The sequence below is a fragment of the Biomphalaria glabrata genome, chromosome 2 (genome assembly GCF_947242115.1).
Source record: "Biomphalaria glabrata chromosome 2, xgBioGlab47.1, whole genome shotgun sequence".
Taxonomy (NCBI): domain Eukaryota; kingdom Metazoa; phylum Mollusca; class Gastropoda; family Planorbidae; genus Biomphalaria; species Biomphalaria glabrata.
Genome location: NC_074712.1, coordinates 14,008,327 through 14,022,325, shown reverse-complemented (window position 1 = coordinate 14,022,325; position 13,999 = coordinate 14,008,327). Strand labels below are relative to the sequence as shown.

General features: G+C 31.6%; 1 protein-coding gene across 3 annotated transcripts in view; it reads left to right on the top strand.

Annotated features, from left to right (window-relative positions):
- Positions 1–10,771, top strand: part of LOC106078570 (annexin-B12-like) — a 29,245-nt gene extending 18,474 nt beyond the window's left edge. For all 3 annotated transcript variants that reach the window (XM_056019261.1, XM_056019262.1, XM_056019259.1), the window contains exons 5-16: positions 1,667–2,089; positions 2,194–2,275; positions 2,897–2,991; positions 3,238–3,351; positions 3,505–3,595; positions 3,735–3,814; positions 4,223–4,279; positions 5,488–5,677; positions 6,249–6,307; positions 6,529–6,651; positions 7,120–7,188; positions 7,659–10,771. In XM_056019261.1, coding sequence (XP_055875236.1) covers positions 1,667–2,089; positions 2,194–2,275; positions 2,897–2,991; positions 3,238–3,351; positions 3,505–3,595; positions 3,735–3,814; positions 4,223–4,279; positions 5,488–5,677; positions 6,249–6,307; positions 6,529–6,651; positions 7,120–7,173 — 1,368 coding nt within the window. In that variant the 3' untranslated portion in view covers positions 7,174–7,188; positions 7,659–10,771. The remainder of the gene's footprint in view (positions 1–1,666; positions 2,090–2,193; positions 2,276–2,896; positions 2,992–3,237; positions 3,352–3,504; positions 3,596–3,734; positions 3,815–4,222; positions 4,280–5,487; positions 5,678–6,248; positions 6,308–6,528; positions 6,652–7,119; positions 7,189–7,658) is intronic.
- The last annotated feature ends 3,228 nt before the right edge of the window (positions 10,772–13,999 follow it).

Sequence of the window (13,999 nt, the reverse complement as noted above, 5' to 3'; positions counted from 1 at the left end):
ACCAACCAATCATTGCAGTCTAATGTTTCCCTGCTATTTTGAGATAAGTCGGCGAACAACTCAAAACTGTTACCATATATGGTCATAGTGTACGTGACACTTACATATGACTGGACTTTGCTCACCCCTTTTATTCTTTGAATTCTAGGACTGTTTTTGTTTTTCACACTTTTATTTCATTTACTAAGGGTTAATTAAAAAATAAAAATTTACACCATAATACTGAGAATTTTTAGCCTGGCTTTTTTCAGATATTAGGTGTAATATTATTTTATAATTTAATTGATATGGTACTTCATGTTTTAAACTTAAAGCCCTAAACATATATACTGTTGATTTAAATTTATTTGTAAAATGAAAGGTATATATTAATATATGCATTCTTAAAGAAAAACAACTGTAATTTGGCATTCTGTTAAGGTAAAAATTAAATGATTTATATTTCTGGTACAGTTTATAATGTATGGTCTGTATAGTAAACATATAGAATTTAAAAACATACAGTTCTGTCTCAGATAATAGATATTCATTAAGCATTAGTAATGCTAAGTTAATTTTTAAAACTTGCTCAGTTTTAACTCTTTTAAGACCTAAATGATGGTTTCCTTTTCCTTTAAACCATTAAATTATTGTACTTAAGATTACTTTTGGAGTTTTTATTAATATTGTTACGTATTTCTGAATCTTCTGGCTAGATGTATTAGTTGGCACACAAATAAAAACACTGCAAAGAACTTGACGACTAAACTTTCAGTTTCATATAACTTTATTGACTATTAAATCTAACAATTTGTTACTGTAACATGTAGCGTAGAAGACTGTACAATATCTGTCAGCTTACAGTTAGCTATACTTCGTTGCAATTCATCTCTTCACTGCGTTGCAATTCATGTCTTCTCAACTTGCATCGAGCCGTATTCCACAGAACAGACCAACAACACACTTCCCAGTGTCGCTCCAGGTCTCCCAAAGCTGAACCAAGTCGTACTCAAAGTCTACCGAATCAGAGCCGCACACGTCTTACATCGACTGTATCGACTGTTACGGCACAAGTCCACTGTAGTTCGCTGTATAGACTTTAACGACAGTAGTCCACTCCAGTTAACTCTACCCTAGTTAACTTGCATCGAGTCGTACACATTTCTCTTCCACAGAGCCGCACACGTCTTACATCGTCTGTATCGACTGTAACGGCTCACTCACGACTCCATATGATTGACTTTCACATTAACTTTCTGGCTTATATAGAGTCCCTAATCGCTTGTCCAAAGTTGCACAAACACGGCTAGTATCTTCTGGAATAACACGTGAGGAAACGTCACATCCGGTCTTTATTTATACATGTAGATTCCAGAGAACACACGCTGCAGTGTCAAGTCGGGGTCACACGTAGTGACCTCTATCTGTCACTGTTCATTAGTAACTGTCCCCCTACTTAGATCTGTTCGTCCCCTGGAACAACACGTGATGACACATCACATCCTGTCTTTGTTTGTACATGTAGATTCCAGAGAACACTCGCTGCTGTGTCATCTCACCGGGGTCATACGTTGACCTCTACCTATCACTGTTCATTTGTAACAATATTTATGCTTAGATAACTACATATTTTGTTAGCAAATCTTATTTGTATTGAGTGTAATGTAATTTTTAACTTTTTTTTTAGCCTGGATATCCTGCTCAACCAAGCTACCCACAACAGGGTGGATACAATCCTTCTCCAGCATACAACCCACCACCTGGTGGTTTTGGTGCACCTACTCCTGCTTACGGTCAGGTGCAAGGCAGTGCACCTCCACAGTCTGCTGGCTATGGGTCATCACCTGGATATGGTGCTGCACCTGCTGCTGGATATGGAGCTCCAGGTGCCCAGCCAGGAGGGTACAGTGCACCCAGTGCAGGAGGATATGGAGCCCCACCTGCTGGTGGGTACGGTGCACCCTCTGCTGGTGGCTATGGTGCACCCCCTGCTGGTGGCTATGGTGCACCCCCTGGTGGCCAAACTGGTGGCCAGTATGGTAGTTATGGAGCACCCACAGGTGGAGCAAACTATGGCAGTGTACCAGGCCCAGCTAATTACCAAATCTATGTAAGAAAATAAAATGGATTATTAGGAATTTATTTACCAGTACATAGTAATACCACAACTACACACTTAATCTTTTTTAACATAGTAGTATTATCTATGAACAGGAAGAAGGCACACTCAAGCCATATCCAAATTTTAATGTAGAACAAGATGTCCAAGTTCTGAGGAAAGCAATGAAAGGCTTTGGTAAATATTTTATTTCTTTTATAATACTATAGCTTTCTTAAACAAAAAATTTTATCGAAGGTTGAAAGCTAATTAACTCTTTCTCTCCCTAATTATTAATAATTTTTTTGTTTAACTAAAATGTTACATTTGGTACAGAATTAAAGAGAAATGCATGATACAAATCGATATATGTATTAAAAAAAATATTTTTAATTGTGAAAATAAAACATGAAAATTCACGGATTGTGGACAAGATTTCTTAATCTACATTTTAGGATTTGAATAGAAAAAAAAATGCTTTTTCTATTACAATTATTCATTTGCTCAGAAAACTTAATAAATAACAGATATAATAACATATAAAATGAAAAATCTGGAACTTGTTATCCCATGACACTACTAACGGAAATAAAAATCCAGATGTTTAACAAAGGGAAACTATTCATGATTAAGTTTTACTCCTTTATAAACAAATCAAACATGTTTTAAAATACTCACGATAGAGGCAACAATCTGACTGATTTGAAGAGTTGAAATTGTACTACTTTGGAGAGAAAGAGTTAAGCGAACTCGCCTTTTAACTTTAAGTTTATAGAAATGTTTGAAACCAGTGACTCAGCAATAACACATTTATTTTAGGCACTGATGAAAAAGCTATTATTGATATACTTGGCCACCGATCCAACGCTCAGAGGCAGCAGATCAAGCTTATGTACAAAACATGTTTTGGTCGTGTAAGTTAAGAAGAAACTATTTTTGTTTAAATCATTGCTTTAACTAATGCTTTAACTTGAAATGAAAGATGTTTCTATAAATTTAATTAATTTCATTGGAGTATTTAAACAAATCTTTTTGTGCTCCAAATAGTAGCACTATTTTCTTCTCACTTCCAAAGTGTTTAAAGTGATGGTGTCACAAGTATCCTCACATATTTATATATCACTGTGCTATTATCTCAACACACTCTATCTGGCTTGCAGGACTTGGTCAATGACTTAAAGAGTGAGCTAGGAGGACGCTTTGAAGATGCTAGTGTGGCACTGATGATGAAGCCAGATGAATTTGATGCCTATGAAATTCGCAGGGCAATGAGAGTAAGTATCTCATCATGGCATGTCTCAAATATTCAAAAAAGATTTTTGTTGTCCTAAGTAATAGTTACTTAGTTTTTAAAAAATAACAACTGATTTACTTGTTATGTAAATGTATTTCTCACTGCCTTTTTTTTTTTTAATTTTTTTTTTTAGGGTGCTGGCACAGATGAAGCAGCTTTGATTGAAATTCTATGCACAAGAAACAATGCACAGATCCATGCTTTGACTGCAGCTTACAAAACCAGTAAGACCCCTTAGGGACTGAAATATTTACAATTAAAAAAATTATGTTTTCTTGACAATGATTAGTCCTGGCCTATTTTTTTTTATGACAATGTACTCATCATGCACATGTTCTAAACATCTTTAATATATTTTATCAGTGTATGGTCGCAAGTTAGAGGATGACATCATTAGTGAAACATCAGGTCACTTCCGAAAACTTTTAGTCTCTATGTCAGTGGTTAGTAAACTAAGACTTTATATCACTTTTTTGGGTTCATGATTGTGAAGTATTTAAATCATCTGAATTTTTAAAACCGGAAGAACTTTATTTATTCTTTTTAATTTTTTTTTTTTGTAAATAAATAAATTAATAAATCACTTGATTGCTTACCATTTTTTGTTTCAAAGAAATATAAAAGAGCTATGTTTTTAAAGCTTTTTTTGTGTTAAATTATGTAATTAATGAAAAGTTTGTTTCACTCATAATCTTTTAATTAAAAGTTTTTCTTTATTACTCATGATAGAATATCGTAATATAAATTATTCAAGTATGTTTCAGCTTTACTTTCATTGCATAGACATTTAAAAAAAGATTATTTGTATTTTCATACATAAATGTTACTTTTTATTCTTACTATTAACTTAGGGAGGAAGACAAGAAAATATGCCTGTGGATATTAACAAAGCCAGAACAGATGCTCAGGTTGGTGAATAAGAAAGTCTAAGTTAATTCACCTCTTTTTCTTCTTTTATTGTTCAGTGGCTTGGACTTTTCATTTTTTAAATAAGAATAGGTTCTTTCCTACACATTAGTGAAATAGGAAGCAGTAATTGTGTAGAAAAAATAGAGAATCACAGTGGTTGTTAGACATTTTCACCTAGGCTTAAAAAAAATTGGTGTTTGTTGTAATAAACTAGATAACACAATAAGAAATACTAATGCCTTAACCCAGCTTGATGAATACATTCACTTTTAACACCTAACATTACTTTTAATTCCTTCTCCAAGGGAAACATAATAAGCTATGGTAAAGCCCTAAGTCAGCTTCAGGAATAAATTCTATTTACACACTAAGGTAACACATTTAACACACATCATTACAATGACTCCTTTACTAAGGGGAGTAATACTGAATAGGGACAACATACATAAAGACACAATGTAAAACAAATGGTCCTGTCTTCTTGTAGATATCAAATTCTAAAGCAGCTCTTTGAAACTACCATTTATGTAAACAAGCTGTATAATAAAATTTTAACTCTTATCCATCTCAATCAAAGTTGGTGATGTGAGAACGTTTGACTCTATATATAGCAGTGAAACAACCATGTGTGTAAACAAGCTCTATAATAAAAATTATAAAAATGTTACCTCAAAGTTAGTTTAACTCTATATAGCAATGAAACAACCATATGTGTAAACAAGCTCTATAATAAAAATTATAAAAATGTAATCTCAAAGTTAGTTTATCTCTATATATAGCAATGAAACAACCATGTGTGTAAACAAGCTCTATAATAAAAATTATAAAAATGTAATCTTAAAGTTAGTTTGACTTTATATATAGCAATGAAACAACCATGTATGTGTAAACAAGCTCTGTAATACAAATTTAACTCTTATCCATCTGAAAGTGAGATACCAAGTATAATAAAGGTTGACTCTGTCTAGCAATCTGCAATTTTTGATCATCATTCTTGGTCAATTGTGTTCAATGTCAAAGTACAACATTGTTTACAGTCTCCTTCTTTCCTTTCTCTTGCACAATGTTCTTTGAGTGGCTCTGTGTCTTTCACCCTAAATGACTTAACAATCTAACATGGTTTCCAAATTGAATGAAGTAAGAAATCTATCCAGAACCTTTTTGTTTAGTTGTCTTATTAACTTTAGATATTCTTATTGTTGAACAGAGACTCTATCAAGCTGGTGAGAAAAGATGGGGCACAGATGAAAATACTTTTAACATGATCTTGGCCTCTCAAAGCTATGAACAGTGTCGGGCTGTGTTTGATGAGTATGGTCGCCTGTCTAAGCATGACATTGAACAAGCAATTAAGAACGAGATGTCTGGAGATTTGTCTACTGGCATGTTGACCATTGGTAAGTAGTTGTCAGTTATAGGATTTAATTTTTAACATGTTTTCGTTGATATTTTTGACAGCACATAGTATTTATTTTTTAATCTTGATACAGAGTGTTCATTTTCATTTTTTTTTGTGGAGCAAGACCTGTTTTGGATGAATCACTTTATCTTATTGTTTTATCTCTTCCCCATTCTGTGTCTCCTAATACTCTTAAATTTCTCATTATTATTAGTACTAACATGGCTTTCTTGCAGGTTTCAAATCCAGCTTCTTCCTTAGTTGCTTTGTGTTTTATTATCATGGCTGTTTTCTTAGATGGTTGGTTGTTTAGTTAAGCATCTCACTTTCAAATTCTGTATTAGGGAAATGACAATGTTAGCTCTGTCAATTATTGAATGCCATAAGTCTATACTATTTATATTGTATGAACTGATTTGCATATATATATATCTATATATATATATCTATATCTATATATATATACCACACACACACATATATGTATATCAATTTTTTTATCAACCAATCAAGAGAGCAGATTAGTTAACAAGTATTACACTTAACTTCTTTCAACTATTTTTTTAAAGTGAGAATGATCAGAAGCAAGCATGGATATTTTGCAGACAGACTGTACTATTCGATGAAGGTAATGGTCTAGTAAATTCTCATTTCAGCATTACATATCAACCACAATGTTAGCATGTTTAAAAACTTTTTTTAAAATCTTGTTTAATCGTAATGACAATTTTTGTATATTTCCTTCTTTTTTTTTCTCTTGAATTTTAAATATTTTGAACTTTTGTTGAGTAATTAATAGACCTCCATTTATGTAATAGTTTTTTTTTAATGTTTTTTTTCCTAATACAGGGTATGGGCACAGATGATAGAACTTTGATTCGTATCATTGTGTCAAGGTGTGAAGTAGACATGAAGCAAATAAGGGATGAGTTCCAGAGACGATATGGCAAGGGACTAGATGCCTTTGTTAGGGTATACACATTTATATTTATATCTTTATTTATATTATATATCGGAGACACAGTGGCTGAGCGGTAAAACGCTTGGCTTCTGAACCAGGTGTCCTGGGTTCTAATCCTGGTGAAGACTGGGATTTTTAACTTCTGGATCTTTTGGCGCCTCTGAGTCCACCCATCTCTAATAGCTGGCAATAGTTAGGGAAAAGTAAAGGCGGTTGGTCATTATGCTGGCCACATGATACTCTCGTTAACTGTTGGCCTCAGAAACAGTTGTCCTGTACATCATGTGCCCTATAGATCGCAAGGTCTGAAAGGGGAACTTTATATTATACATGCAAAACATATTATGCATGACCAAATTTAGATTATGGTTTGTAATCGATGTGTTGATTGTTTGTTGTGTGTAATGATTTGTTGTTTTGTTTATTGTTTGTGATATGTATTCCTATTTTAAAGAAAATCACCTTTGTTTTGTTGACAGGGAGATGTTTCAGGAGACTACAGGACTCTTATGCTTGCTTTGATATCTGGATAAATGGGGGACTACCATGTAAGTCTCACCACATCTTAGGCTTTCAGTTATATACAACCTGGACTAATACTCGTTTGTTCCTGACTAAATCTGTAGTCCATGTTTTATTATTTTAATTTAATGTAAAGAGCAAGTAACAAATATATGTGCTGTGAGTGGGTCTACCTGGTTTGATTTACATTATTCATCATGTCCAAATCAATATGCATTTGTACATGAATACTTGTAAACATGAACAATCATTTTTAGTTTTAAAAAACTACATTTAAAGAATTTTAATATATGTTCTTAATTTTTAAAAAATGTACTATCAATTAATCTTTTAACAGAATTCAATTAAATAAAATGTTTTTGTTTTAATGTTATTGAAAAAAAAATAAAATGTTTCATAGCAAATAAAAAAAAAAGATTTTTTTTTGGTTCTAAAATGTATAGATCTAGATCTATTAGTTTAGTTTAGTTCCTTCAAAAAACTGTTCTTTGTTTAGGAATGACTGCTCAAGTGGGTTACAAGTTGTGAAAGAAATGACATCCCAGCAACACATGGAGCTCTGCACACCTAGACTGAAACATGTACACTCTGATGATCATGTTGTTCTTATGTTTGACTTAGATTTAGTGTTTTTAACTTTTGTTATTTGTGTGTTGAAAACAACCAGCTTTTAGATCTTCTTTTTAGGAGGTTTGTTTGATAGCTCATTCACGCTAACAACCAGAACTTGGCTCTTCTTTTAGGGAGGGAGGTTTGATATTTTGTCTACCCTTGGTAGACAGGTAAATATTTACCTTTTTTTTTTTTGTTTAAAAATACAAATTATTCAATTAACATATGCAATGTAAGAATAAACTAATCATCCACAACAGTCTAAATATTGCTTACATGCCATAATCTATTTTTAAAAAATCAACAAATGATCTTAACATTTTTTTTAAATTTAAATAAAGAAAAATCCCTAACTTTGATTTTTAAATGCTGCATCTTGTAATTGACAGATATGTAACTTTGAGAGAAGATGACATTACTATTTTATGCTGTGTTTGTTTTGCTTTATTCTACTTTTCCTTTTTCTTGAAGTCCTGCTTTCAATAAATGTCTTATTTCAACTGAAATGTATGCCATACAATATTGTTTGTTTTATAATCTGTAGCATGTATCATACAGAAACATTTTCAACAAGGTATTTTTAAAAAATTATTTTATTGAAGTTCTACATTTATAACCTGTATATTGACGTATATACTCTTGTTAGTGTGTGTGTTATATGTATATTCATATTGTTTGTTGTTTTATTGATTTGTCAACCTTGGCTCAGCCTAAATGCCAAATTGATTCTAACTACAAATAATATTTATTTATGCATTTTACTAAATACTTCTTAAAATTTATATTTCTAATGCCTGTAGATCACAAGAAGCTTATTATATACCAGCAAACAAATTACGTTGTGTATGAAATGTCATCAAGTTCAACATTCACTATAAATTACTAAGATCTGATTTTGTTCTACACTTAACTTTGCAGGTGTTTGAGCTGTAAAAGTTGTTGACAAATTTTGTTTCGTTATTAGAAAACTTTTTTTTTGTTTTGAAAGCTGCTTTGTTGTTTGTTTGATATTCTGTTGTTTTTACTGTATTCAATATACTATTGCACTTTTTTAATAACCAAATTTGATTATCTTTATGAGAAAATAAAATTAGCCATTATAACTTAGACTAGTAATGTTAAAACCTTGTTTCATCATTATAAATCTTTTGATGCATATTATCATACTTATTATTGTATTGGAAACCATTAGTATCTGCTCTAGATTGATAATAATAATTCAAAAATATTGACTATGTTATCAGACTGAATAGAAAAATAAATGTTTTTCTTTTATTCTACTATCAGTTTGTTTGAAATGACTGTCAGAGTTGATCATTTCTTCCTATGTGTAGATCTTCTTTTTCTATGCTGTGGTGTATGGAGATTCTTCAAATCTTTAAAGATTTGATCTTACTAGTTGTTATTATTTTTTTGCCAAGTGTCATTTCTTCTGGTTCTGGTAATTTTTTCATTCAAATTGTAAATGTCTTTCTTTTTCGTAGTAATTGTAAAGTAGCAATGGTTAATGATTTTCAGAACATTTTTTTTAACATCAAAGCGAGTCAACTTTTTTTTTTGCTTTTCATGCAAATGTTTAATGTCTCAGTTCTATACTTCATATAGCAAAGATGTCTACATTATATCTTAGTCTGTTTCATTGGAATATTCATATTCTGATATTGTTAAGATTTGGTTTCCAATAATGACTTCAGCATACAATATATAACATTGCTTGAGTAGATGTAAAGATTAATGTAACTCTATATTTATATACTTTATGTTTCTTGAATACAATATGATTTTGAATGTAATTGCTCATTTATTTGGTTTCATTTACATATCATTATTTATATCATTATTTAGCCATAAGTTCAAGTCCTTTAGGTTTTGTCATCACATTGAACCTACTCCTCATGGACTTTTGTTGTTGAAATAGGCCAGCCTAAGAGAATGGTTGTGTTCAACTAAAGCTCTTCAGAATTTAATTTTCACAGTTGTTGTTTTCATTGCAAAATTTCACTTAAGGGGTTACTGGATCCGATTTTGGGTAAAAAAATCGATTTTTCAATTTTGGTGTAATTAAATAGGTGGACATGTATTTTATAAACTGGCACCAAAAATTTTCTAAAAAATAGCATTTTTTATCGAAAAAAAGCATTTTAATGATGCGTGGTGAACACTATTTTCCATATTTTTCTTATTACAAATTCACTGTTTTTGAGTGAATGCATTTTTTGTGACCCCCCCTGTAACATATTTCTAAAATCTCTAGAACTAATAGAGATAAATGTGTCAAATTTGGTACACATATTCAGAGATAAATAATACAGAGAATCAGCTAGTTTTAATGACTTTAGCTGAAGAAGTTTTTAATATATGATCTTTTGGGAAAAAAAATGTGGATGCATGTTACAGGAAAAAAATCACCCTTTTTTAAAAAATCATAAAATGCACAGTACTAAGGGAAAATGTATAAAATCTAGCTAGCTCCTTCCAGCCACCTTTATACTTTAAGGTGTAAGTATTTTTAGCTTTGAAATTTATCTATTTTGAAAAATTTTAGAATTTTCCTATATGAACTAATTTTTGTTTATTTTCAAGATGGCTGCCGTTACCATGGCAACCCGGAAACATTAGACAACATTCAATATATATTTTTTATTATTGAGTTGTCATATGATATAATATAACAATAGTTATTAAGTTAAAGCAAAAATAAAAAAAATAAATTTCACTATCCAGTAACCCCTTAACAAATTGCCAGTGGTAACCTTAGGCCATTTCATTTTATTTTAATTTTTTTGGAAACATCTAAATGTCCAACCAAATTTATAGCAAGCCCTCCCAAGTTCTTTACATTTTTTTTTATCATTTTATTTTTTTTTAGTTGTGTTGATAATATTGCTAGAAAACAGTAATCATGGGTCTTCATTTGTATTATTTCTTTTGTCATTTTTTTTTCTATATTTGTTCACTAATAAAAATATAATAAAAAAAAACATTTGTATAAAACAAGCAGTGTTCACTTGTTTTGATATCAGTCTTAGTCTATTGTAATTAACACTGTGCATTACAATGATTAGTAACGGTTTATAAGAAATGTTGTTAGATAAATTGTTTTCAAGTGCACTGTAATGCTAGTCTAGAGACCATTTATCTTTTAAATGTAATATTTTCAGTTCATAGCTGGAAGAAAAGACTCACCTGAACAAGATTTCTGCCACAGTTTCAAGCTTATGCTCAACTCAATGTATATACTATATATACAAAGTCAAATCAACCTGGCCCCATGGATTCACAGCCCTCTGTTATCCCCTCCCCCCTTTTTATAACTCTGTCTGGCCAAAAGTTTGTACACGATATTTCTCCAACACCCAATCGCAGATCAAGCTGAAAATTTGCAATTATTTCTTTTATAAACAAACATCTGGACTTACCGAACACTTATGTAAGATTGTTCTTTATTGATTTCTCATCAGCTTTTAACACTATACAACTTCATTTACTCATTGAAAAGATGAAAGAGTTGAAGATTAGTCCATATATAATACTATGGGCTAATGAATTTTTGACCAAGAGATCTCAGAGGGTTAGAGTAAACAATGTTATATCAATTGAACGCATAGTTAACACAGGGGCGCCCCAGGGGGCTGTGACATCGCCATTGTTTCATTTTGTACACCAATGATTTTCAATCCGATAGTCCTTTTTGCTCCTTCACAAAATTCGCTGATGATGCGGTCATCTTGCCCTGCTCTCAGAGCTCAGACGTAAATGAGTATTTCAGAGAAATAGAACACATTGAAAAATACTGTAAAGATAATTTTTTATTATTAAATGTTAAAAAAAAACAAAGAAATGATAATCCATTTTCGTAGGGAATAGAAGGAAAATGATATTGTTTCTGTAGCTAGACTATTGAAATAGTGCAAACCTTTAAATACCTTGGTAGGCCTACTATCCTAGACAATAAACTAAATTTTACTGCAAATACTGATTATATCAGCTAAAAAGGGCAGCAAAGATTACGATTATTTAGAAAACTATCCTCGTTTAATGTTAGCGAAAAGGCCTTGGCTATGTTTTATCACGCTCACATCTGCAATATTTTAAGTTTCAATATCACTGCCTGGTATGGCAATCTGAGCATTAAAAATAAAAATAAACTTTATAGAATCCTAAATGCTGCTGGTAAAATCATTGACAAAAAACAAACCCCATTTGGGCAGTTGTTTGAGACAAACATCTACAAAAAAGCTAAGATCCTCGAAATAAAAAATCGCCCCTTGTGTCAGGATTTTGTGATTTTACCATCAGAAAAGAGATACAAGACACCGATAGCTAAGACAAACAGACACAAACACTCTTTTGTTCCCCTGGCAATCAAATCATTAAATAAGAACAATCTGGTATAAACTTTGTCACACGTAAATTATGAGTGAGTCTGGTGTGAATGTACACTTTGGTTTCTTATAGTTATAATGTTTTTTGTTTGGTGTAATGCACAAATTGTAAGACAAATTTCCGTACCGACAATAAAGATTATTATTATTATCTGACAACACAAGAATCAATTTAAAAAATTATAATTAACTATTGGTAATAAATTATTGTGTTTGGTATCTCAAACAATGGAATGAAATAGTAATTGACTGAAGTGATGGTATAAGCTGAATTAGTCGCCTTTATATTAGGCTGTTCATGGACTATTCGCTAGCAGAGTGGTTACCACGTTGGTTTGAGAAGCCTGAGAAGGCTTTAGCCCACAAGTTCAAATTCAGGTCATTCCCCCTTTTTTTTTTTAATACATTTACATACAAAACTATCACTCAGATACCCCATTCTTTCATCCCCTTTCCAACTGGTAAAAAAAAAAATATTTTTAATTGCACAGTCTAAATCTATTACAAATTTAATTGGTACGACTGATCCAAAGTAATTCATACACATTAATATTAAAAAAACTTTTTAAAGTATTTTCATTTTGCTTGTTTGCTATCACTTTGGCGAAGTAAGAATCCTATATTTTTTTTTTTTTTTTTAGCTCCAGCCTTAGCACACACACAAAATACCTCTCATTTCATTTTTTTTTTTATAGCTCCAGCCTTAGCACACACACAAAATACCTCTCATTTCATTTTTTTTTTTTATAGCTCCAGCCTTAGCACACACACAAAATACCTCTCATTTCATTTTTTTTTTTTATAGCTCCAGCCTTAGCACACACACAAAATACCTCTCATTTCATTTTTTTTTTTTAATAGCTCCAGCCTTAGCACACACACAAAATACCTCTCATTTCATTTTTTTTTTTTAATAGCTCCAGCCTTAGCACACACACAAAATACCTCTCATTTCATTTTTTTTTTTTATAGCTCCAGCCTTAGCACACACACAAAATACCTCTCATTTCATTTTTTTTTTTTTATAGCTCCAGCCTTAGCACACACACAAAATACCTCTCATTTCATTTTTTTTTTTATAGCTCCAGCCTTAGCACACACACAAAATACCTCTCATTTCATTTTTTTTTTTTAATAGCTCCAGCCTTAGCACACACACAAAATACCTCTCATTTCATTTTTTTTTTTTATAGCTCCAGCCTTAGCACACACACAAAATACCTCTCATTTCATTTTTTTTTTTTATAGCTCCAGCCTTAGCACACACACAAAATACCTCTCATTTCATTTTTTTTTTTTATAGCTCCAGCCTTAGCACACACACAAAATACCTCTCATTTCATTTTTTTTTTTTATAGCTCCAGCCTTAGCACACACACAAAATACCTCTCATTTCATTTTTTTTTTTTAGCTCCAGCCTTAGCACACACACAGTATACCTCTCATTTCATTTTGTTTTTTTTAGCTCCAGCCTTAGCACACACACAGTATACCTCTCATTTCATTTTGTTTTTTTTAGCTCCAGCCTTAGCACACACACAAAATACCTCTCATTTCATTTTTTTTTTTTTACATTTTTATAACAAAAATATGTATTCAGTCATTGTCTGCTTCATATGACAAAACATTTTTTTTAGACATTTGGATTAAAAAAAAAAAAAAAAAAAAAAAAAAAGAGTTGAAATAGTGCTTTTAAAACAGGTGTTGTGGCTGAGTGGTAAAGACCTTGGCTTGGTCCTGACACCTAATCCTGCTGAAGAATGTTATTTTTAATTTTGGGATCTTTAGGGCACCTCTGAGACCAACCAGCTTTAATGGGTACCTGACATTAGTTGGGGAA